We start from the raw sequence: 23,565 nt of genomic DNA on the forward strand, positions 1-23,565 counted from the left end.
GGCAAGGAACATATTTGGGGCCTCCGTTTTTGGATGGCCAACTCGAGTCCCCTAAAAAGGCCCCGATTCTCAGCCAGCAGGTGTTCAGCACTCTCTGAAAATCAGGATCCTCTAAGGGGTCTCAGACTGAGCCCCCAAATCACTAGTCACGTCTGAAAATCTTCGCCTGTCTGTCTGTCTGTCTGTCTAACCCCATACACACTGGCTGGCTGGCTGGCTAGCCCCATATAGACACTGGCTGGCTGTCTATCCAGCCCCATACACACTGGCTGGCTCTCTATCCATCCCCATACACACTGTCTGTCTGTCTGTCTATCTATCTAGCCCCCCACACGCACACTTGTTCATCTGTCTGAAGAAGGAAAGGCATGTTCCGGGGAAGAGGATCAGGGCCAGAATCGGAATGGGAGGCCAGAGCGGATTGAATCCAGCGAAACCCTCCCACTCTCTCTCTTTCCATCGTCCTCTCCCTCGGGTTTTGTTTTAGAGACACAGTTGCTTTTTTGTCTGCGAGGACAGAGTCTCCTTAGGTTGCCCTTAATCTCCCCTTTGTCCCGGTCGCTGCGTCTTTAATCCCGCTCGGCTGTTGCGGGGTGAGTATGTGGGCTTGTTAATGAAACTCTCTGAAGCAGAGTGTATTAAAGGGCTGGGTGGCAGCGCCATGCCGAGGGGGCAGCGCCAATCCCTTAAGACTTCATTGTCTCCCCGGTCTCTGCCTCCAGCTTCCGTGTGATCTCGTCCTCGCTGCTTTTGAAAGGATCCGGCAAAGGGGTGTTGTCATTCCAAGCGCGGGAGGGGGCAGCGCTGCTGGAAGGAGGCAGCGTCCTTGGGCCCTGTTCACTGCTTAAGGGGCAGGGCGGGCGTTCGCGGGGAGAGGCTTGTCCCATAATAGAACAGCGGGGGAGCCATCTCCGGTCAATGATATTATGGGAGCAGGATTGAAATCGACGCTGGTCCGAGGTCCAGGGCTTGCTATATCTTGAGAACCAGCAGGGCAACAAGCCAGTGCTTTCTGCTGCTAGAGCCCTGGGAATTTTGGATTTCGAACAGTGTATGGCACTGATCTCCGTACCCCGGGCCTCGCACGGGACGCTGGCTAGGAGAGGGAGCATGGGGTTGTGGTTCTAGCAGACCTGGACTGGATCCTGCCACTGACTTGGGGCCTCATCCAAAGATTTTTTGGATGAGGCCCTTGGTGCATGACCTCCGGGAAGTCACCTACCCATTCTGTGCCTCAGTTTCCCAATCTAGGAAATGGGGATGAAAGGAAAGTGCTTTGAGCTCTTCGGCTCACAGGGGCTATGTATGTGCAAAGTATTGTGCGGCTGCCGGCTGCTAAAATTGTGTAGGGTGAAAGGCCAGTTGGGAATCAGAATGGCATGGCTTTTCATGTCCCACAATCCTCCAGGGCTAGCAGTGCATTGGCGGCCCCGGGACACATGTTTCCAGGTGTAGGCTCGTGATCAGGAAGAAGAAACTTCTGTCAGAGCAATGGGGGCTCAGGGGAGAGGTGGCTGCTTTGCACACTGCTCGAAATGACCAAGGTTGCGCGAGTGAACCCCAGCCCCTGTGCATTGCAGGATTGGGGTCCAATCCCCAAAGTCCCCGCCCTAACTCCGCCCCTTCCCTGCCCCTATTGGACCCCTTCCCCAAATCCCTGCCCCGGCCCTGCCTCTTCCCCCAGTGCACCGCGTTCCCCCTCCTCCCCCCTCCCTCCCTGCCCAGCAAATCAGCTGTTTCGCGGCGCAAGCGCTGGGAGGGAGGGGGGAGAAGCAGGACGTGGCGGCGCGCTCGCGGAGGAGGCGGAGGTGAGCTGGCACAGGGGGGTGGGGCCACAGGGAGCTGCCGGTGGGTGCTGAGCACCCACCAATTTTTTTCCGTGGGTGCTCCAGCCCTGGAGCACCCACAGAGTCGGCGCCTATGCCCAGGGCTCTTCAGGAGTCACAGGGAGTCTCTGCTGCGGTGATACCTGCAGCGGCATATTCAGTTGTTGGCAGAGAGCGACTGACATGCTGGAGATGTGCAGAGCCGGAGGGGGACTGAGGCCCAGGGCTCAGCACTAAATGCCTGATCCATTGCAATCAGGGGCAGGGGCTGAAAGCCTCCCCCTTACCCCTTCCTCCCTTCCCCCCAGAGCTGGGTCCAGGAGCAGGGCTGAGTCTCCAGGAGGGGAGGGGAGGGGACACGGACAGGGGTAAGGGGGCCGAGACTGGGGACAGGCACTGGGGACAGCCGGGACCCCGGAGGGCAGGGGTAGCAACGGAGCCCCGGGTGCAGGCAGCGGAGCTCTGCGTAAAACCTGGGGGTGCTGCACCCCTAGTTCCCGCACCTGTGATCAGGGGGCATCTTTCCATTGACTTCAGTGGCTCAGGCCTTAGGGGCGGATGTCAGGTGTCTCAGAAGGGGGTGGAGGAGGGGGGATTTCAGGGAGGGACGAATGGGTTGAATTACAAGCGATGGGATGAAATCAAGGCGAGAAGGAAAGGTCCCAGCGGAGAGAACGGCACCGTGTCATTTTCAGCTTGAGGAGAAATACCCAGGCTAGCTCCGATCGAGCCAGTGCTATGAAAAGCGCTGAGCACCCCAAGCCCAGCCTGGCCGAGAGCCTCGTACATGCTCAGGGCAGCTCACGCTGCTGCGGCTAGCTGGCTAGTTTAGCGTGCTCACTCGACTAGAGCTAACGCGGGTACAGCTAGCGGAGCGGGACATTGCGCCTTCCAGGTCTAGTGTAGACGTATTCTGAGCCCGTGGAGGGGTCCCCTTCCTTTACACTAGCCTGGATTAAACACCTGGAAAACGGACTGGGCGGCTCCTGGGCTCAGATATTGTCAGTGGCTTAAGAAAGCTTTTTCATCTCCAGTTTCTCTTGAATTCTGGAACATGGTCAACCTGGGAGGAGCCGAGCCCCTGGGAGGGGAAGGGTCACAACCTCTGACCTCTGAAATGACAATGCTTGTCCTTTTCTAGTTAGTAGATAATTAAAGTCCTCCCCCTCCCCCCAAACACCACACCGCACAGGGGTAGAAAAGACCAAACTCATATGCGCCTGTCGGTTTGAATGAGAGGGGCTGGCGGGAGGGAGGGGAGGACGAGGCAGGTTGGCAGGACGGCGTGCAGGCTTGCAGAGCCATAGCTGGAATGAACGCCGCTTGGAGAAATGGGAGCTGTCCAGGGCGTGACAGGGTGAAAGGTGACCTGCAAAGGATACTGAAAACATCAGGCTTGGGCCTTTTTTCACTCGTACGATGGAGGAAGACGGCCTGAAAGGTTATTCTGGGTGGAGGGAGGTTGCTTTGTGTTCTGCCATTGTTTTATCCTGAGAAATATCCGAAACATCAATTCTTCTCTTCCTTGGTTTTGCTGGAGATCTTCTGGGAGGTCTACTGACCAGCCTCTGTGAGCCTAGAAACACCGTTTTTTGGCCCAACCATAACGGGGCTCCATAGGGGCAGATCCTTAATGCCCTTCTGGTTAGTAAGCCACCCCCAGGAATGCTTTGGGAATTCAAGGGTGGGTGGAGGGAGGAATGGCCTGTGGAACTCATGGCCACAGGAGATCACTAAGGGCAAGAGCTTAGTAGGGTTCCGGAAGGGACTGGAGACATTTTTATGGAGGAGAGGAACCTCCAGAGTTATAGTAGTAGGGATTTAAAACACCCAAGGGCTTTGGAAGGGAAAAAACCCTAATACTTCAGGGCTTAAGCCAATTGCTGTCTAACAGAAGCTAAGAGGCACCTTTCCCCTAGGGCAAGTCATCCCAGAACTGCCCACTGCAGAGATTCACACACCTGCCTCTGAAGCAGCTGTCAGTGAGTGGATACTGCTCTGATCCTGTATGGCAGTGCCTAGATTCCCCCAACCCCACAGGGAACAGCAGGAGTCGTTAGCCCCTTCCTAGCGGGGGGGTTGCCCACGGCGTTCAGAGATGGGCATTAGTGATACAAACGTACAAACGAGTTTTTCTTAGCAGCCGGGCCCAGCAAGCTGGGCCATACGTGTCTCACTGCTAGCCACTTGCATCCTAACCGCTTACCCTTCCCACTGGTCCTCCTGGCTCCTTAAATGGGAAACGCCTTCTCTGATTCGCAGAGGGAATCTGTGCGCTGCCAGCGCTTCCCACCTGCTCAAATTCATCCGCCCGTCTCACAAGGACTCCGGGAAATGAATCCTCAGGCTGGGCCCACTGGGTCTGTGAGTCCCCTGGGATGGGTAGGCCAGTGGAGAGCACAGCTGCGTAAGGGAGTGTGTGTGTGTGTGTGTTTGGGGGGGGGGGGGTTATACTGCACAGTGGGTGAGTGTTAGCTAGACAGCCCTCATCTGCCTGGGTTTGTGGGGGTTTCAGATAGAACCATGCAGCTTCCCCCTTCTCTGCTCATACCGTATTCCTAGTGTTACCGTTAAGGGAATGTAGCAGCTGCCTCTGGTCTTTGCATGGAACATGAGCCCAGCCCTTCGGTTGGTTTACGCGTGACTGAGCGAGTTCTGGCTGCCTGATACACACTCCAGGTGCGTTCACACCACGCACTGACCCACACGCACACACAACCGCCATAGGAGGGCGTGAGGCTGTGTAGCGCGGGCGTCACGCACCATCAGGTCAGCCTAGCGTTCGAACTGGTCCGAAAATGGCTTTTCTGTCTTGCAAAAAAAATGTGAGCTTTGACATTGGGACGAAAAGCCGCCGCTTTAAACACTTCTGTGAAACGATGTTCTGCGGAAAACGTCAGCCTGGCTGCACTCGAAATATTTTGTTTCGATGAGTTCGAAAGATTTCATTTGGATTTTGACCTTTTTTAACATTTAAAAATTTGTCAAACCTCAGAATAAATTTCGAAATGAAAATTCAAAACTTTGTCTTCCAAAAATCTCATCTTGATATTTTCTCAGCACAGCTTTTTTCCATTTTTAAATGAAATTGCATCGAAAGTGATAGTTTTGCACACCCACAAAATCAGTTTAATTGAAATGACATCTTCCAATGGAAATGTTTCAGAAAAAATGTCCAGCCGGTCGTTCTTAGCATCCACTTCCTACTCTGCACCGATGACACAAGCAATGGAAAATGAGGCACTTCCTCTTATGATCTCATTAACCCACGCCGGCCCTGATCAGGGCCCTACTGTGCCAGATGCTGTCCATACATAGCCAGAAATGTCCCAGCCACCCAGAGCTTTCACACACCAACACGCCATTCTCACGCACACACGCTCACACTTACATGCCACTTTCATCTCTGCTTGAGCTATCGCAGCTGGAGGCTCTTGAGGTTAGAGAGGGACCCAAGACAACAATTCCAGAGCCCAGTCCCTCCTCAAACTCCCCCACGCGCTTGTACCTTGCCCCCTGCTTTATAGACGCATAGACTTTAAGGTCAGAAGGGATCATCTAGTCTGACCTCCTGCACATCGCAGGTCACAGAACCTCACCCACCCACTCCTGTTTGGAGGAGAACTTCCCCCAAGCAGCAAGGGGTCCAGGTCCAGGGTACCAAGAAAAGCTGGTGACTTCACATCCTCCGTTGGAGCTTAAACCTCCCTAGAGTTCCAGGGGACCTGCAAGGATTAGACCGTCTGGGCAAGACGGCTCTGCGGAGGGCTCCCCTGAATCACCCACGAAACCGGACGCAGAGCAAATCTGATTGAAATTCTCTGGAGCCTGCCTTGCACCAGCTGAGCTCAGACCCTGCAGCCGGGGAAGGGGCCTGCTGGAAAAGGCTAGCTCACTGCCAGCTCGCGAGTTCAGCCAGCCTCCCGCTGGCCACGCTCCCTGCCCTTCGGGGGCGGCCGGCTCCATTCGGGGGTGAAGCAGGAGGGGAGCTGCGGCTGCAGGACGAGTTCACGCACCCCACTTTGCAGCTTCAAAGGCAGGAGGGACCCTGCCAGCTGTTCCCTCTCCAGCTGTTCCTCCATAGAGGAGGCCTCTCCCCCCATCCCTCCCCCGCCCGTAACTTGTCATCACTTTCCAGCAGACAGACCAGATGCTCCTCGCGGGCACTGGAGCAATCCCCAGCCGCAGCCTATTTTGGAGACTTTGATGTAGCCGTGCAAGGGGGCGGGAGGCGGGGGGAGGGGGCGTGGGTCTAGCTGGGCCAGACGGGGAGGATGGAGAAGGGGAGCGGCAGGGTTGGTTTTCAAGCCCCAGAGCTGAGGGCCTCGCAGAGAGAATGCAGCCCCACTTTGGTCTCTTTCATTATCGGCTGCCTGGGCCTTCGGCTCCTGCCGTGTCCGGAGAATGAGATCAGGGCACCGGCTTGCTGGAGCCGTCACACGTTCAGCAGGGGGCAGATGGACGGCTGCCATCCCGGGAAGGATCAGACCTTCAGGCTTCTCTAGAAGAAGGGTTGCCCCCTCCCCGACGCTGTGCTGGGCCAGCTACCTGGGTTATTTCTGCCTCCGATGGTAGCCGGTGGGGGGAACTTTTAGCAAGAAGGAGGCAGCTCTTGTGGTTCAGGCACTAGACGAGGGACACAGGAGAGCTGTATTCAGTTGCCAGCTCTGCCCATCACTCCCTGTATGGCCTTGGGCAAATCACTTAACCGCTCCCTGCCTCGGTTTCCCATCCGCAAAATGGGGAGGATAACTCTGGCTTGTCTGTTTCGATTGCCCCCCCCATCCTCATGTTGGCGGTGTTGGGGTAGCCATGTCGGCCCCAGGATATTAGCGAGACGAGGTGGGAGAGGTCATCTCTTTTATTGGCCCAACTCCCGTTGGTGAAAGAGACCAGCTTTCGAGTGACACCGAGCTCTTCTTAGACCAGGGCATGCCCCCCAGGCCAAGGCCCACCTTGGGGCATTACATCCTGCATAAAGTCTCCCTGCAGCGTCAATGGAGTCTTCTTCACCCCGTCCTAAACTGCTGTGTAGTGCGGGGCTGTGAGCTGCATGTCACTGGAGGGCAAAGTGATTCCTGTACTGTAGAGGGCCCAGTTGTCCTTTCACACCAGTTTTACGTGAGCATAACTCTGACTTAGTTAGCAGTTACTCCTGATTTATGCCAGTATAAGTGAGAAGAGAGTCGGACCTTTCATCCAAACAGCACTTTGCACCCTTTGGAATGAAAATCACTCTAGACCAGTGGTTTTCAAACTTTTTTTCTGGGGACCCAGTTGAAGAAAATTGTTGATGTCCATGACCCAACAGAGCTGGGAATGAGGGGTTTGGGGTGTGGGAGTGGGCTCGGCTGGGGCAGGGGGTTGGGGTGCGGGAAGGGGTCATGGCTCTGGGCTGGGTAGGGCCGGGGATGAGGGGTTTGGGGTGCAGGAAGGGGCTCTGGGTTTGGGGGGCTCAGGGCTGGGGCAGGGGATTGGGGCGCGGACTTACCTCGGGCTATTCCTGGTCAGCGGCGCAGCGGGGGTGCTAAGGCAGGCTTCCCGCCTGTCCTGGCACCGCAGACTGCGCTGCGCCCGGGAAGCGGCCAGCAGTAGGTCCGGCTCCTAGGTGGAGGCGCGCAAGCAGCTCCGCACAGCTCTCACCTGCCGGCACTGCCCCCGCCCCCAATACGGAGCCGGTGCTCAGGGCGGGACAGCGCACGGAGCCCCGTGACCCCCGCCTAGAAGCTGGACCTGCTGCTGGCCGCTTCCGGGGCGTCAGAACAGGTAGGGACTAGCCTGCCTTAGCCGGGCAGCAGTGCCAATGGGACTTTTAACGGCCCAGTCGGCGGTGCTGCCCAGAGCTGCCGCGACCCAGTGTCTTCCATTCCCAGTACTGGGTCGCGACCCAAAGTGTGAAAAATGCTGCTCTGGACAAGTCACTTTTCACAGAATATCAGGGTTGGAAGGGACCTCAGGAGGTTATCTAGTCCAACTCCCTGCTCGAAGCAGGACCAATCCCCAGACAGATTTTCATCCCAGATCCCTAAATGGCCCCCTTAAGGATTAAACTCACAACCCTAGGTTTAGCAGGCCAATGCTCAAACCACTGAGCTATCCCTCCCCCCTCCTCGTAGTAATCCACCACTTCCGTACAGCTCACCACAAGACTATCTTTAGCCATCCGCTTACCGTATGACGGGCTAGTTCTTTACAAACATCTAGTAACCCACAAAACCCACTTGGGAGGCAGATATTCTCTCAGCGCTCCTTTAGTCGGCCTTTCCCTACCCTCCCCCAGCAAAAAGTTCTGACGAAAAACCTTTTTTTTTTTTTTCATTTTTTGTCAAATATTGCTGTTGAACATTTTTGAGTTTTTGTCAAACTGCCTCCCCCTCCCCCCTCATGTATTGGTTTCTGACGGCCCCAGAATTAAACTGTTTTCAGTTTAAACCCCTCAAAAGTCGGCTTTTGGTTGCTGAAAACTGAAGAAAAAAAAATCAACGTTGAAGCGGTTTTAAGGCAAACTGGAAGATCTTTAATGAAAACGGAACTTTTGCCTGAAAAATTTATTTCTGTTGTGCTAAAAAAAAAAGCCATTTTTTGCTGAAAAAAAGGTTTGATGGAAAACGTTCCACCAGAGGGGAGAAAACTGAGGCACCGTGGGGAACGGCCCTGGCTGCTGATTTGGGAAAGTGTCGCCCACGAGGCCCCCAAAATGGAGGTGCCTGGGGAGCGAGGGGTAAGCCCGGGGCTGTCTCTCTCTCTCTCTTTTAAGCATCTCGTGTTGTTGGCTGTGTTTGCTTGCAGACAGAGAGCTGCAGATCCTGAAGCGCACGGATGGGGACCCCCGCAAGGAGCACCCCAAGAAGCCTCCGCTGTCTGAGTCAGAGGGCAGCGCCTCCCCCAATAACTCCTCCGAGTTCCTCCCGCCGCTGCCAGACAACAGCAAGAACATCATCCCCGTCTACTGCTCTATCCTGGCCGCGGTGGTGGTGGGGCTCCTGGCCTACGTGGCTTTCAAATGGTACGTGTGGCCTCGCTCATGGGGCTGCTTCAGCTCAGGGGAGGGGGTGCCGGGAGAATCACCGCAGGGGGGACACCAGGAATGGTGCCCCTCAGCATAGGCCGGCTCCCATGCAGGGCACCAGCCAGCAAACCAAGTGCTCTCCACAGCCACGCTGACTGGGCTGCCCTCCTGAGCTAACTGACCCCCACTCCTGGCCGGCTGTTCCCCCTCCTGGGGGGACCTTCCACATGTCTTACCCTGTTGGTGCCTGGTAAAGCCCTTTGGGTCCTGCCGGACCTGGGCCCAAACGAGGACACCAGCTCCAAACCCTGAGCTCTGGGGACGTTCCCATCTGACCCTGGTGCTGTAACGGGCCGGAACCAGAATACCGAACCCCCTGACACTCTGGGGAAGTTCAGATTTGGCTTAGGCCCCTTTCTGTGAGCACCGGGATCTGTCCCGCTTTGCCCATCCCTCGTGGTATGGACGTTCATCTCCTCCTGCGCTTTGCATCCGAGTGCTCCTCTCACCGATGCAGTATGCCTCCCACTCACCCCTAGGAGGCAGAGAAGTATCATTATCCCCATGTCACAGATGGGGAAACCGAGGCACGGAGAGGTGACGTAATTAGTCCCAGGTCACGCAGCAAGTCAGTGGCACAGCCAGGAGGAGAACTCAGGAGTCCTGACTCCCAGACCTGTGAGCTAACCGCTTGACCATGCTTCCCCTTCACATGTGAGCTCCCTGGGCTTTGAAAAAACATACTGTATGAAAGCAATAGGAGGGACATCCAGCCAAGGGCAGGGCTTGTCCTATGGCAGGAAGGAGAAGAAAGTTTAATGTCTAGGGGCTCAGCACAGGACTGGGAGCTGGAAACTCCTGGGTTTCTAATCCAGGCTCTGACACTGACTGCCTCTGTGACCTTGGGTGTGTCCTGTAGCCCTTCTCTGCCTTGCTTTCCCTGGCTGGGATCTGGAGGTACCTCCTACCATGCAGGGGCTGGCGGGGCGCAGTGATAAACTAGGGGGTGTTTGTAAGGCGCTATGAAGATGGAAGGCACGAAGTATTAGGAGGGTTTGGCTGGACTCAGTGGGCCAAGTGGATCCTGGGTGCAGCTGCATTGAGGCTGCTGGGCCAAGTCCATTGTGGGTGCAGCACAGCCAGCGATGACTCAGTCACAGCCCGTTCCGGAAGGAGGGATTTGCCCTCCAGTCCCCATGGCCCGCCCGCTGGGCGCACAGGTGTTCAGCCGGGGCACCAGACGGGCGGAGCGTCGTTATTCCCTTCGGGGCAGGGCCGGCCCACGGAAGGGGCCGTGTCCCCCACTGTGTCGGGCGCACTGCTGGGGCCCAGCGGCTGAATAGGATTAAACCTCGTTTGGGGCGCGGGATTAGATCCTTCTCTGCCTCTGTATCCGGCCTCTGCTGGGGAGACCGGAGGAGTGGGCGGTAGATTAATGGGACCCCTGCTGAAAGGATTTCAAACTGCTGGCTGTTCTGTTGGGAAGTGCAAAGCCAACCCCCGCCCGGCTCGCTTTGTGCCTGTGTTTGGGGATTTATTTCCCTCCCTGGTGTTCGAGCCGCCCTGCTCCCCTTCCCGCTTGTTTACATTCTTTATATTCCACTCACATTGAGAGACTCCAGAGCCGAGTGGGTCCCTCCTCCTGCCATATAGATCATAGACCCCCCCATCCCTCCTCCTCCCATATAGATCATAGACCTCCCGTCCCTCCTCCTCCCTTATAGATCATAGACCCACCCATCCCTCCTCCTGCCATATAGATCATAGACCCACCCATCCCTCCTCCTCCCTTATAGATCATAGACCCCCCCATCCCTCCTCCTCCCATATAGATCATAGACCCCGTCCCTCCTCCTCCCTTATAGATCATAGACCCCCATCCCTCCTCCTGCCATATAGATCATAGACCCCCCGTCCCTTCTTCTGCTATATAGTTCATAGACCCCTCTGTCTCCTCGCTCACCCCAGCTTCCTTTCCCCAAGCCTCCCTCTACGTGATGAGTCAGAGAGTATTCACTCGACCGATTCCTTCCCCCCCAGATGTGAGGATCACCCCTGAGTACAGACCCGCAGAGCCTGCTGTGAGCACTGGGGCCGGTGGTGATTTGCACCGCTTGTATTCGCTGGGCAGCCCACGGAGGACTGTGGCTCTGCCCGCATTTGTCGGCTAAAGCACCGGGCTGGGATGCAGCAGATCCGAGTCCAATTCCCAGCTCTGCTTCAAGCTCTGGGTGACCTTGGGCAAGTCACTTGAGCACCAAGGGCCACGTTCCGATGCCGGACTCAGCCGGAGCAGTATATATGTAGGCCCCCCAGACCTGGGCCAGGACCCCATAGTGCCAGGTGCTGTACAAACACAGACCCAACACACGGTCCCTGCCCCAAACAGCTGGCAGGCTAAGGACATGTACAGATCAGGCCTGTACGCTCCTCACAGTCACTCAGTCACCTCTCCGCCGCTCGCCCCTCTCTGCCGCTGCCTAGATATATCCCCCCCCTTGCTGCCTGCTGCCTTGCACCTCCTGTTCTCCTCTCTGTTTAGCGGGTGCCTGGTCACTCGCTGGGGGCCAGTCCTGGGAGCTGCTGAATGTCTGACCTCCTGCTAATGCCATCCGGGAGGGCAGGGGTGGGCAGCACCTCCCAGGATCGGACCCTGGCTGCCTATGGCTGTCTGTAGCACAGCAGCATCCGGTTCCAGCCGAGCGTAGGACCCTGGTTCGATTCTGAGCTCTATGGGGCGGGGAGCGTCTTTTTGTCCTGCGTGTACAGCACCTGGCGCAGTGGGGCCCAGAGCCCGTCCGCCAGCCCTAGGCGCTACCGGGAGGGCGGTACACACATGGTCAGAGACAGCCCCACCCACGATAGTGTAGGGCCTAAACACACACAGGGTGGGGGAGGGGATAGAACCCAGGTGTTCCGAGTCCCAGGACCGGACCCGGTGCGGCCTCCTCGTACCCTATGAGACCTTTCACCAATGCTCTCCCTGTTGCACTAGACATATGCTCCCGTGCACAGACCGGCGCTACAGGACTAGCACTAAACACGGGCATTTGCTCCAGCTCTCTGGCTGGGGACAGGAGGGAGGGGTGCAAGGTGCATGAAGCTGTTTGCAAACCGGGCTCCTCCGTGCATAGGTGGGGAGGATGGGGGCGGCACTGGAGAAAGGGATGGAGCGAGGGAGGCGGAGGGAAGCCGGAGAGGGAGGGTGAAAGAAGTGGAGGCTGGCTAGGGGCAGAGAGACAGAGATGGCAGGAGGACCCCCCACCTCCCTCCGGTCAGCCTGACGTTTCTCCCGCAGCCAGCCCCGGCTGAGCTATCTGTGCCAGGGGTCTGCAGGGAACCGGGGGGGGGGGGGGGAAGGAATTATCCTGGTACACCTCTACCTCGATATAACGCTGTCCTCGGGAGCCAAGAAATCTTACCGCGTTATAGGTGAAACCGCGTTATATCGAACTTGCTTTGATCCGCCGGAGTGCGCAGCCCCGCCCCCCCGGAGCGCTGCTTTACCGCGTTATATCCGAATTCGTGTTCTATCGGGTTGCGTTATAGCGGGGTAGAGGTGTACATGGAGCCCCCTGAGAAAGAGCGCGGCTGAGCCCGAAAGCCCTTCCCTGCCGAGGCTGCGGGCACAGGGCTGGGCCGGATAAAACCCTGCGCTCGGGGGGCGGGGGGGGGGAGAGCTAGGTGTTTCAACAGGGTCCTTCAAGTGCAGGCGCTCAGCTGAGATGCTGCTAAACTCTGGGGGTGTGAAGGGGGCACGTGTGCATACAAGGATCCCCCCTCCCACTGCTAGTACGTTACTGAGCCCAGCCGCTCTCCCCCTTCCCCCGCTGCAGCTGGAACACCTGCAAGCAGAAGAAGCAGCTGGCCAAAGCCAGGGCTGGGGAGCTGGGGGCCTCCCCCGAGGGCGAAAAGCTTCACAGCGACAGCGGCGTCTTCCTCGACACACACAGCCTGCAGGAGCACCACCCGCTCAACAAGGGTAAGGGCCTCTCAGCCGCCGCCTCAGCAGGGCCACACACCCCACCCCACCCCAGGGAGGGTGCCTCTTCCCCGCATAGGCGTTGTTGGTAGCTTCCAGTCCCTTGAGACTAGGGGCCTTGGCGGTTTCTGGGTTCCCCCAAGGAGTGTGAGCATTGGCGGTTTCTATGTTCCCCCAGGGATATGGGCATTGGTGGTTTCTATGTTCCCCCAGGGATGTGGGCATTGGTGGTTTCTGTGTCCCCCAAGGATATGGGTATTGGTGGTTTCTATGTTCCCCCAGGGATGTGGGCATTGGTGGTTTCTATGTTCCCCCAGGGATGTGGGTATTGGTGGTTTCTATGTTCCCCCAGGGATATGGGTATTGGTGGTTTCTATGTTCCCCCAGGGATGTGGGCATTGGTGGTTTCTGTGTCCCCCAGGGAGTATGATGGACCCGTTTCCAGGTCCCCCCAGGAAGTCTGGGCCTTAGCAATTTCTAGGTCCCCCACAGCTGAAAATATCCCCTGGGGAGCAAACGACAGAAGCAGCATTTGATCTACAGTCCGCCCATGAGGGAGGCTGGGACCAGGCCATTGCAGATGGGGTGGCTGCTGTGGCAAAGTGGGCTGCCTGATAGATGCCCTTATGGGCCCCCTGAGGGTCCCCTCCCACTGTATATCCTTGGGCTGGGGCCACCATCTCTCCAGGTGAGGATGACAAAGTAGGGACTGGCTGGTGCTGCTGCATAAATCAGCCAGAGAGGGCGCTGTGGGATGACGACAGGGACGCAGACCAGGAATGGAACCGGGCCTGGTGCTTATTTGGGTGGCTAATGGGTTCGAGTGGCTCTTTTTGGAGCCCCCCAGTGGCTAAAGATTCCAGCCTCTCTGGCTTTCTCACCCTGGGGACCTGCTCCAGCCAGCCGGCCGCAGCAAGGTGCTCAGTGCTCTGACATGTGGCAGGATCGGGGCCTAGTTCCTTAAAGGGAAACCACACCTATTATGGTTAGTTAAGTTAAGCACCAGGGTGGGCACAAGAACAAATGGTTATAAATTGGCCATCAACAGTAAGCAGCTCACCTGAGAAACATTTCCTGCTTTCCCCCAAACGGTGGGATCCCTCCCCATCCTGAATGATCTCTGAAGGAGGCCTTGGCTGGCCGATATCAAGCCTGGACCAATGACAGGTTTAAGGGCTGTCATCTTGCATCTCTGGAGGGGTAGAAATGGCAGCTTCCCCCCACTGGAAAGGGTCGGTGTCCAGCTTCCCAGAGCCAGAACAGCAGGGCGCGTGTCCCTGTTGCTTCCTAAAGCACTCCGGGAAAGGCGGCTTTAATGCCGAACGTGGGACAGGCTCTGTTTTGTGACTCAGCCCAGAGACATGGCCCCCTTTGGCATCCAGGGTGACTCAAGGGGAGGGGTGTGCACTGATTCACCAGGACCGCTTCCTCTAGCACCAGGAGGTCTCGTAGCCAAGCACTGCTCAGCTTAGCCCATCAGCCACAACCCCAGGGGCATGTTGTGCTGTGACCTGCTGGGGCGGTGACTGGGACAGGAGAGCGGTGGCTTCTCTTTCAGCAGCGCTTGGGTAGGGATGCAGGGTAACACCAGCCCACTCACGGGTCCCGGCTCTGACTCTCTCTCTCTGCCTGTCCCTTCACAGCACACAGGGCTGAGCCCCGGCTGTACAGCGCCCTGCCACCCCACAAGCAGGAGGAGGTGGAGCAGCTGCTGGAGAGCTCCAGCCACGGCAAGGACTGGCGCTGCCTGGCCAGCCAGCTGGGCTACGAGGAAGAGGCCATCGACACCTTCGGCCGGGGCGAAGCCCCCGCCCACACCCTCCTCTCCGACTGGGCCGCCAAAGAGGGGGCCACGCTGGAGGCCCTGTGCGCAGCCCTGGCCGGCATCGAGCGGCCGGACGTGGTGGAGAACTTGACCGGCCCAGCTGAAGCCAGCTCGGTGGTGTAATGGCACGGGCAAGCCAGCAGGGGGACGCGCACCCCGCGAGAACGGGACTCGCTAGGAGTTTTAAATGGCAACAAAAAAAGAAAAGGGGGGAGGGGAACAAATTTTGTTAATGATAAGGGAACTTAAAAAAAAAAAAGAAAAGCAACAAAACAAACAAAAAAGCCACAGAGCAGCGGCCTTTGGCAGGACAAGGTGCAGCACCATGATGTGACTGGCGCATGAGCCCACCGTCTCCTACTGGCGGCGACCGGGCCTGCGGGCGCCACACGCCGTCCCTACCGGCGGCGACCGGGCCTGCGGGCGCCCCGCGCCGTCCCCTACCGGCGGCGACCGGGCCTGCGGGCGCCCCACGCCGTCCCTACCGGCGGCGACCGGGCCTGCGGGCGCCCCGCGCCGTCCCTACCGGCGGCGACCGGGCCTGCGGGCGCCACGCGCCGTCCCTACCGGCGGCGACCGGGCCTGCGGGCGCCCCGCGCCGTCCCCTACCGGCGGCGACCGGGCCTGCGGGCGCCACGCGCCGTCCCCTACCGGCGGCGACCGGGCCTGCGGGCGCCACGCGCCGTCCCTACCGGCGGCGACCGGGCCTGCGGGCGCCCCGCGCCGTCCCCTACCGGCGGCGACCGGGCCTGCGGGCGCCCCGCGCCGTCCCTACCGGCGGCGACCGGGCCTGCGGGCGCCCCGCGCCGTCCCTACCGGCGGCGACCGGGCCTGCGGGTGCCACGCGCTGTGTCAGCAGGGGAGCTGTGCCTTAATACTAGGGCAGGTTCTTTAGCGCCAATGGACGAGACCTGGGATTCTGGAGCCGAAGGCTCTGGGTCCTCTCCCCGCTTGACCATGGGCTTGGGAGAGAGCCAGCCCCCGAGGTGAGTTGGTGGGTGATGCCCTACTGCCTGGCAGGGAGAGCGGCTGGCATGGCTGGAGAGGGAGGAGCGTTTGGGGGGACGGGTTCTCTGCCCCTTTGACTCCGTCCCCGTGCCCGCCCTGTCTGGGGATCCCGGCTGGCCTTGTTGTGTGGTTTCCTTCCGTCACGTGGCCATTGTAACCCTTGGGGACTAACCATGGGCTTTCCCCTTCCCTGTGCGCCCTCTGGAAGAGCCCTCAGCCATACGGCAGCCTGTGGACCCAGACCTGCCAGGGCCAAGCCATTCGCCCTCCCCAGGTGGACTCCGGCCCCCCAGGCCAGGGGGTGAAGGGACCAATCACCGGGCACGGGCGTAGGGCACTGCTGTCTAACCCATTCTACCGCCCTCCTCTGTCACCCCTCCAGCCCAGGCCCGGCACCACCCCCAGCCAGCGCCTCCCCCCACAACTCACTGCACCATCCCCAAACCGTGTCTGCCCCCACCCCCCACTACGCGCAGCGAAACGCCTGTGCCAGGCAGGGACTGAATCGGGGCCCTCCTGGCTCCAAGGACCAGTCCCTGACTCAGCGTTTCCTCCCCACCGGCTGGTTTGTTTGAGGGTGGGAGTCGGTTTTCAGACTGTACCCCCCCTTGCAGCCAGTCCGCTCCCCCTCAGCTAACACCCCCCTCCCCATCCTCTCTCTCCATGTCTAGGGCTTGCTCACTAAGGACGGTTCCCAGAATCCTTTAGGGTGCCGCCCTAGGGCTGGGGCCTCATGGACGTTGCCTGTAGCCCTTGTAGGGGTTCGGCCCTTTGCCCTTGGGCCCAGTTGCTGGCGGGGATTGGTCCAGTGTCATATGGGGACTTCCAAGTGACCGAGCAACCCCCCTTCAGCCAGAGAGGGAACGGGGGTGGGGGAAACCAGCCAGCCGCTCGTTTGGCCCTGCTGCCCCCATACAGCACTGCTGGTGATTTCCCCCCCCACACACACACACACGGGATTCAGGCCCCCCGATGCTGGGAAGCGCTAGCTGAGCCTGGCGCTAGGCACAGGCCGTTGCAGTTTGGCATTTCCCCCAAGGTGCCAATGTCGTGCCGCGTGCCCTCCCCCACAGAATGCCTGCCCCCGGCGGGTCTCCGCCCACCTGCCTGTGGACCGAACTCTGCTCTGGGACTGCCCTGTGCAGCACTGCTTGGCACGCCGCCCCCTTGCGCCAACCCCTGCAGCCTCAGCCCGGCCAGCTGGAGCGGCCGCCAGCGCCACGGGTGCGCGCCGAGCTGGGCCGTTTCGGCTCAGCAGAAGGAAGGAACTGATTGCCCCCCTGCCCATGGGCCAGCTGGGTGCAGATCTACCATCGCTGACGGAGGCCTGTGGTCAGCCCAGTCTCCACAAACGGCTCCCCTAGAATAAGACCTTCTCCCCTCCCCTGCACTGGAGGAATGAAACTGACCCTCCCGCCCCCCGGGTCTGCAGCGCTTGGCAAAGTGTGTCTGTCCCTCACAGTTGCCACGTGAGCCCAGCGGTGCTGAACTGCCGCGGGAGATTGTCTGCGGCGCTGCGCCTCGCCGGGAAATGGAACCCACCTGCCACAGCAATCATGGCCCCAAAAGCTCGCCAAGTTCCCCACTCGGTTTCCTGGGCTCAGCCCGTGGCCAGAGGCTGGCTGAGTCGGTGACTGGAATAGCCTGCTGGGGCCAGACCTCTGTACCTCAAGCAGTAGCTGCCCCACTCTGGTGCAGCAGGTCCTCCTAGGTTCAATCCCTAGTGAGAGCCCTGCTACCATCCATGCTGGGCGTCCAATGGTCTCTTCCGGTTCAATTGCTCTGCTACATACTTTGGAGACTCGGGGCAGGGAGGGTGTGGTCTCTTGGGGACCCCGTACCACACGTGATCAGCTGCAGCAGGGCTGGTCTAATGGGCCCTTCGGGAAGGACTAAGTAGCACGTGAACGCACATCAGCTTTAACCTGTAATCGACGCGCTCGTCTTCTTTTTCTTCTTCGTTTTAGGACGGTTTTTGTTGTTGTACTTGACGTCTCTGCCTGCTCTCGGTTTGTACTGTTCGCCCTCTCGTTGTGTATGACGCTGCCGTGTCTGATGACATGGGTGTAATGCTCATGTGTTAAAAACAATTGCATTAAAAGTGCCATCAGTTGACCTGTGGCCTTTGGGAGGTGGGCTTTTGGGCAAGGGAGTGGGTGAGTAGGAGCAGACCAGTGGCCCAGCTAGGCCAGCAGCAGATGAAGCCCTGGAGGAGGCAGTTATGGAATAACCTGTCCCCAGGGAACTTTTCCTCCTGACCCTGAATAGGTGTAGTTGGTTTAAGCCCTGAAGCATGAGCATGACAGCACCACCCTCCCCCTGGGTTAGTCCAACCAGCGACAGGCTCCTCCCATGGGAACGCTTTAGCGCTATGGGACGGTGCATGGCCTGGAGGTGTGGCTGAGCCAGTGACCCACATGGCCCTTGCTGAGGTGGTGTTGCTTGTCCATACAGGCCCAGCATTTAGCTTTTGTAAAGGCCCACACACACACACACACACCTTTCTAGGTGGAGCTGGCAGGGGGACTAGCTGCTTGGGTGTACTGGCATGGTCCTGGTGTTGCAGGAGCAGACTGGTGCCCTGGCCTGGTTGCACTGGGCTCTAATGGTAACTGCTGCCCATTTGCCAGCACCCCACTGCCCAGCAGCGCCTCCCCCAGGCAGTCTGAAAACACTGCTTCCCCGGCCCCTGCAGCCGCCTCCATCCCAGCTGTGCAGAGGGGAGCCGACCGGGAGCCACTTGTGAGCGTGAACGGGGGCAGCAAGCCCTGGCTGCCCGCGCCCCATGGGCAGCTCCCCCCAACAAACAGCCCTGCCCCATGCCAGCCTCCCTCCTGGTGCTGCCGTCCCCACTGCGTGGCAGCTACGGCGCAGCCGGCTGGGAACAGGCCGGGATGCCGCAGATTCAGGCCCCAAAGGCAGGAGCCTGGTGAGGCCGCCTCAGCCCCGCCACACCCTGCTGGGGGCCTCGCACGCTGGCTCGGCCATCAGCCCTCAGCACACTGACTGCCCCATCCGCCCCCTCCCACCCCCCCGGGAGCTAGGCTTTAGATGTACCTGTGAGGTCCCCTTGAGCTCTGGCATGCGATAAACAATAACCACTAGGTGGGGCCATGGCAGGGGCCTCCCCTGGGTGCAGGGCGGGTGTCGGGTACCTCCCCAGGTCCAGGTGGGCATCAGGGGCCTCCCTTGGGTGCAGTTGGGGCTAGGGGCCCCTCCCCCGGGTGCGGGTTGCCATCCCTGCTAGGGGTGTCCCTGGGTGCAGGCAGGCATCTGAGCTGAGGGTGCTCCCAGGCCAGCAGTCCCCTGGCACAGGCACCGCTCTGATTGACGCAGACGGGGCTGCTGCCCAGGTCCCCGCCCCTCTTTGCCTTTCGTCCTGCCTGACAAGGCTGCCAGCATTCCCGGGTCCAGCCGCTGCTGCATGCTGGGCTGACAGAGCAGGGCCGGCAGCCCCCGTCGCTGGCTGGATGCGCCTGGGGGACGGGGTGCCACCCTCGCAGTCACGGGGCCAAGGGCTGAGCTGGCCTAATCTGCTCCTCACTGCGTCCCCAGCTTCCACCGGGTAAGAGCTCAGCGGTGGCGAGAGTCCCTCATTTGCGTCCCTGACCGGGAGGGTGCTGCAGGGGAGTGTCGCTTTACAGCTCAGCCATAAAACCGAGTCCCTGTTGGGCTGAGTCAGGAGCGCCTGGCACGTGCCCTAGGATCACCCCCGGCACCCCAGCCACCTTCGATCACCCCAGGAGTCTAGTTATGTCCAATAGCACCTGTTCCTGGAGGATAACGGCTTACTACTACTGCTGGCTGATGGAGTCAGTCCGTCAGCTCACGTGGTGCCATGGAGGTGAAGGGCCTGGATCCAAACCCTGGGGCTGACCCAAACACCAAGGGCAGTGTGTGTGGGGGGATTGTTTAAGGGGTGCCCTGTCTAGGCTCCCCCGGGGGAAGCTTTCCCACTCAAGCAGCTGAAGCTGGCCTGCCCATCCTCGCTCAGCAGCTGGCGGTAGCTCCGGGGGGGGGGGGGGGTTTTCGCGCCCCTGGCTAGCAGGGGAAGAGCGTTGCCGGGGGATGCGGCAGCTCCAGCGGACCATGTGGCTGCCCCATGACAGACCCGGCCCCAGTTCCTGTCCCAATGGCCCCGCGCCTTGGGGAAAGCTCTCAGGGCACGTCCTGCATGGGGCTGTGGAACGTGAAGGCAGCAGGGGACGCTAATGGGTCTAAGTCCCTCAGCCCCAGAGGCTGGGCAACGCCTGGGTCTCCTGTGCCCTGACCCCTGGGTACAACGGAGCCAGCGAAGAAGCCCCTGTGCCCACGAGGGGGCCGTGCATTGGGGGGCTTGCGAAAAGCCCGGCTGTGGAGCTGCGGAATTGGAGGCGCAGTGTAGGCTGGCACAGGGGCAGGTCTTCACCCACGGTCCCTTCCCCAGGAACATTCACGGCTCCCCCCAGAAAACACACAGGGCTCGTGCCCTGCTGGATGGAGCCTACCGCAGCCCCTGCGCGTTATTAGGAGTATTCCAATCGCACAGCGAGCCCGGCGGTGCTCGGCGCTGTCCCAAACCTAGGCAGAGCCCAGCCCTGTCCTGAAGCGCTCTCAGTCTAACTAGACAAAGGCCGGGGAGGGGAAATGGGCCAGAGACGGGGCCTCGCCCGGGGGGTGCAGCAGGTCAGCCTACAGTGCTAGGCCGAGGGCTAGAAGCAGGTCTCCCAAGCCACAGCGCATTTCTCTACCCATTGGGCCACCCTGCCCCTTGGCCCGTCCCCCCTGCCTTCCTGCGGGGCACAGGCTCTCGCTGGAGTGTGCAGGTGCCCAGCCCGCAGAGCCAGGCCTGGCCGGCCACCTTGCGTGCCACGCACGGGCCTGCGAGCTCTCGCTGCGGAAGTGCCTACGGCCCGGGGCTGGCCGATCAAAGGGAAGATGCTGAGCAGCTGGTGCTAATGGAAGCCAGGCTGGGAAAGTGGATCCCAGAATGAATGGCAACGGGTGGGGGAGGGGCAGGACCGGGCGAGGCTCTTCCCTTGAGAGTCAGCCAGGGCTGCTGTTGAAGCCAACAGGAACCGAGCTTTCCAGAGCCCCTGGAACTGCTTTACACGCTTAACAAACCCCTCACCTAGCACTGCAATGCAGCCACCTCTGGGGTGGGACATGGCAGCTATTTAGCAGCTCCCTACAACACTGCACAGGAAGCACTCACTGGAACGGCAATGCAGCCACCTCTGGGGTGGGGTGGGGGGGCGCAGCAGTTGTTTAATGCTCCAGGAGGTTATAGTGGAGGGCATAGCCAGTGGGCCCCATGGCGCATGGGGTTACGTTACACCTCTAGGCAGGATCATGTTGCTTGCAAAGGCAGCAGAGGCATCCGGCAACCGCCCACAGCTGAGAAGGTGCCGACAGGCCTGACGCTTAAGGCTGGGAACAGCTTGGTTCCACCAGCCCCGCAAAGCGGCCCGTTAAATTGGCCGCAGGCTGGGGAGGTATCTGTGCTGCTGGGGTGTGATCCAAAGCCAACGGGAGTCTTTGCAGTGACTTCAAGGGGCTGGGCAGTGGCCCCCTTTGTCTTCAGACGATGGGGCAGGGAGGGAATGAACGGGGGATTGGCGCTGACGCCTGCCCGATCAAACCCAGCCATGGCTGAACGCTCTGCCCAGCTCACAGGGCCAGGGCTGTGTCCGCTCGGCTGTCAGTCTGATGCCAAGGCTAGCAAGTGAGCTGGGTGCCCGGATGGTGTGTCAGTGGACGACGTGGGGGAGGCTTGCCCTGGGGCTGCGGCGTTAGCCAGCCAGCCCCCAGGAAGGGCGGGCGTTGGCCTGCGTGCTGCAGAGATAACTGAGCTGTACAGGGCCACGGCTGCTCTCCAGCGACCGAAGCACAGGAAGCCCTGAGGGGCTCCACCTGGATCCTTGCTCCCCCCTGCCAGCCTCTTGGCTGATGGCCAAGGTGGCTGTGAGCCAAGAGAATCTCCCCTTGCACAGGCCCGGGCCTCCAGCGCCGTTCGCTCAGGGCCCCCATCCTGGAAGGGGCCGGGCACCGGCCGTGCTCACGGGCTGGCGGGAGTTGAAGGCACCAGGCTTCTGACAAGGAACGACTGAGCGTCTGTCCCAAGCCTGGACATCACAGAGCGAAGCCGCTCGGCATCAGTCCAGCTGACGCCAAGGCCACAGGTCTGTTAGCTGGGGTGTGCAGGCGTGTGGTTCGACTGCACCCAGCTGTGAGCAGGAAGGGGCACCAGACCTGGCTTAGCTGCGGGACGCGACTGGTGGGTCAGCGATGCTCTTGGCAGCGGAAGTGACGCTGTAGCGCGGCTGCAGACTCCCGGGGAGCCCATCCAAATGGCAACCCCTCCTGGCCAGGCCCAGCCAGAGCAGGCTGGCGCCTCCCAGAATTCAGTGCGCCACTGCCAGTGCTCTGCTCCCAGCTTGGACAGCCACCTGTTGGAGGTCACAGAGTCAATTGTCGCTGGAGTTGGGGGTCGAACTCAGGAGTTCTGGCTCCGGGGCCTGTGCACTAGGCCTGTGGGTCTCTGCCCCGTTAGCAGCAGCTAATCGTCACCAGGCCCAGGATTTGAGAGGCGACTTGTGCTGGGTTGGAACAATCGCCCCGAGTCGACTTGGCATCTGTTGCTATCTGGGCTCTTTGGAACAAGCGGATGGAGATGGGGGAGGTTTCTCACATGTTATAGCAGGAAGCACTAGATGGCGCTGTTACAGTGGCCCTAGCAGCGTACAGCCGCGGAGGAAACGGTCTATTGGTAGTTTTCTGACGGGCGGTTTGGCAGAGAGCTGTTGCAAGCAGCAGGGAGTTTGCTCTCTGCCTCCATCTCTGTAACAGGGGCAGAGCTGCTTCCCGGGAACCGGGCACTGGCATTTGGGCTGAGGTTCCTGAGCGAGGCGATTGCTTGTCTCGTTCGTGACCCCCACCTGTTCCAGGACTGGGCGTAGAGTGTAAAGAGAGACGTTGCATGCGGAAACTCACGCTCCAGGCCATGCCATCTGCTGACATGCGGCCGGGGGGGCGGCTGTAGACTGGTGCCCTGGGATGGTGCGGCTGGTGGCCGGGGGTGGGTGGGGGGGGTCACGCTCCGCCTGCGAAGTCTCACGTTTCCGAGTTAATCTGATGGGCCCGCTCTGTCCGTCACTGAGGATTAAGGCTCCCATCTGCCGCGCAGGAATCCCTTTCAAGAGTCCAGGAATGCCGGAGTATTTTATGCTGGGGCTTGTTTCTGAATTACAGGAGCATTGCTTTGGGGGAAGGGGGAGGGACCAGATTCCTGGGATGGGCTGGGAGGAGCAGGGGGGCTGGTGCTCCTGCCCAGAGGAGGAGGTGGGCTAGGTGTGGGGGGTGCATGGCCCTGGTGGGGCTTGGAGGGGAACGCCCTTGAGGACAGAGGCTGAGGGAGGATGACTGGGCCTGAAGGGCACATCGATGGGGTGAGGAAGTCGGTGGGGTGGTTGTGGGGGGAGAGAGGGAGACGGGGACAATATGTTGGAGTGGTGCCCCTCCTCCGCCCCCAGTAGCCTTCAACCCGCAAAGTGCCACCTAATCTGGCTTCCTGCCCCCTTCTACCCTGCATGTCCCTGACTCGGCTTCCCGGAAGGCAGACTCGGCCTGGCCCGCCCTGCGCTGGGGCCAAGGTGGCCGCTTGCCACGCCTCTCCTGCCCCTGACCTCGGCTTCCATGCTCATGGCCCTGGCTCCTCTGGGGTGCGGAGCCGTTGCTAAGGGGGGGGGGGAGCAGCAGAGAGGGACGGACTCCACTAGGAGGAGTGGCTGGGCTGCGGCCCAGGGCCTGGTGGGGTGTGGTGGGGCTCTGTCCCGCTGTTCACGTCCCTCTCGTTTGCTACCAAGCAGCCGTGTACGTACTGACAGGCCAAAGATGTGGGCTCGGCTGGGCCTCCCTGCAGTGCCGCCCCCACCCC

General features: G+C 60.0%; 1 protein-coding gene across 1 annotated transcript in view; it reads left to right on the forward strand.

Annotated features, from left to right (window-relative positions):
* Nucleotides 1-14,765, forward strand: part of LOC135874880 (tumor necrosis factor receptor superfamily member 16-like) — a 44,556-nt gene extending 29,791 nt beyond the window's left edge. Inside the window, exons 4-6 of the mRNA XM_065399826.1 lie at nt 8,616-8,832; nt 12,672-12,817; nt 14,461-14,765. Of these exons, the coding sequence (XP_065255898.1) occupies nt 8,616-8,832; nt 12,672-12,817; nt 14,461-14,765 (668 nt within the window). The remainder of the gene's footprint in view (nt 1-8,615; nt 8,833-12,671; nt 12,818-14,460) is intronic.
* The last annotated feature ends 8,800 nt before the right edge of the window (nt 14,766-23,565 follow it).

This window comes from Emys orbicularis, chromosome 2 (genome assembly GCF_028017835.1).
Source record: "Emys orbicularis isolate rEmyOrb1 chromosome 2, rEmyOrb1.hap1, whole genome shotgun sequence".
NCBI classification, from domain to species: Eukaryota; Metazoa; Chordata; order Testudines; family Emydidae; genus Emys; species Emys orbicularis.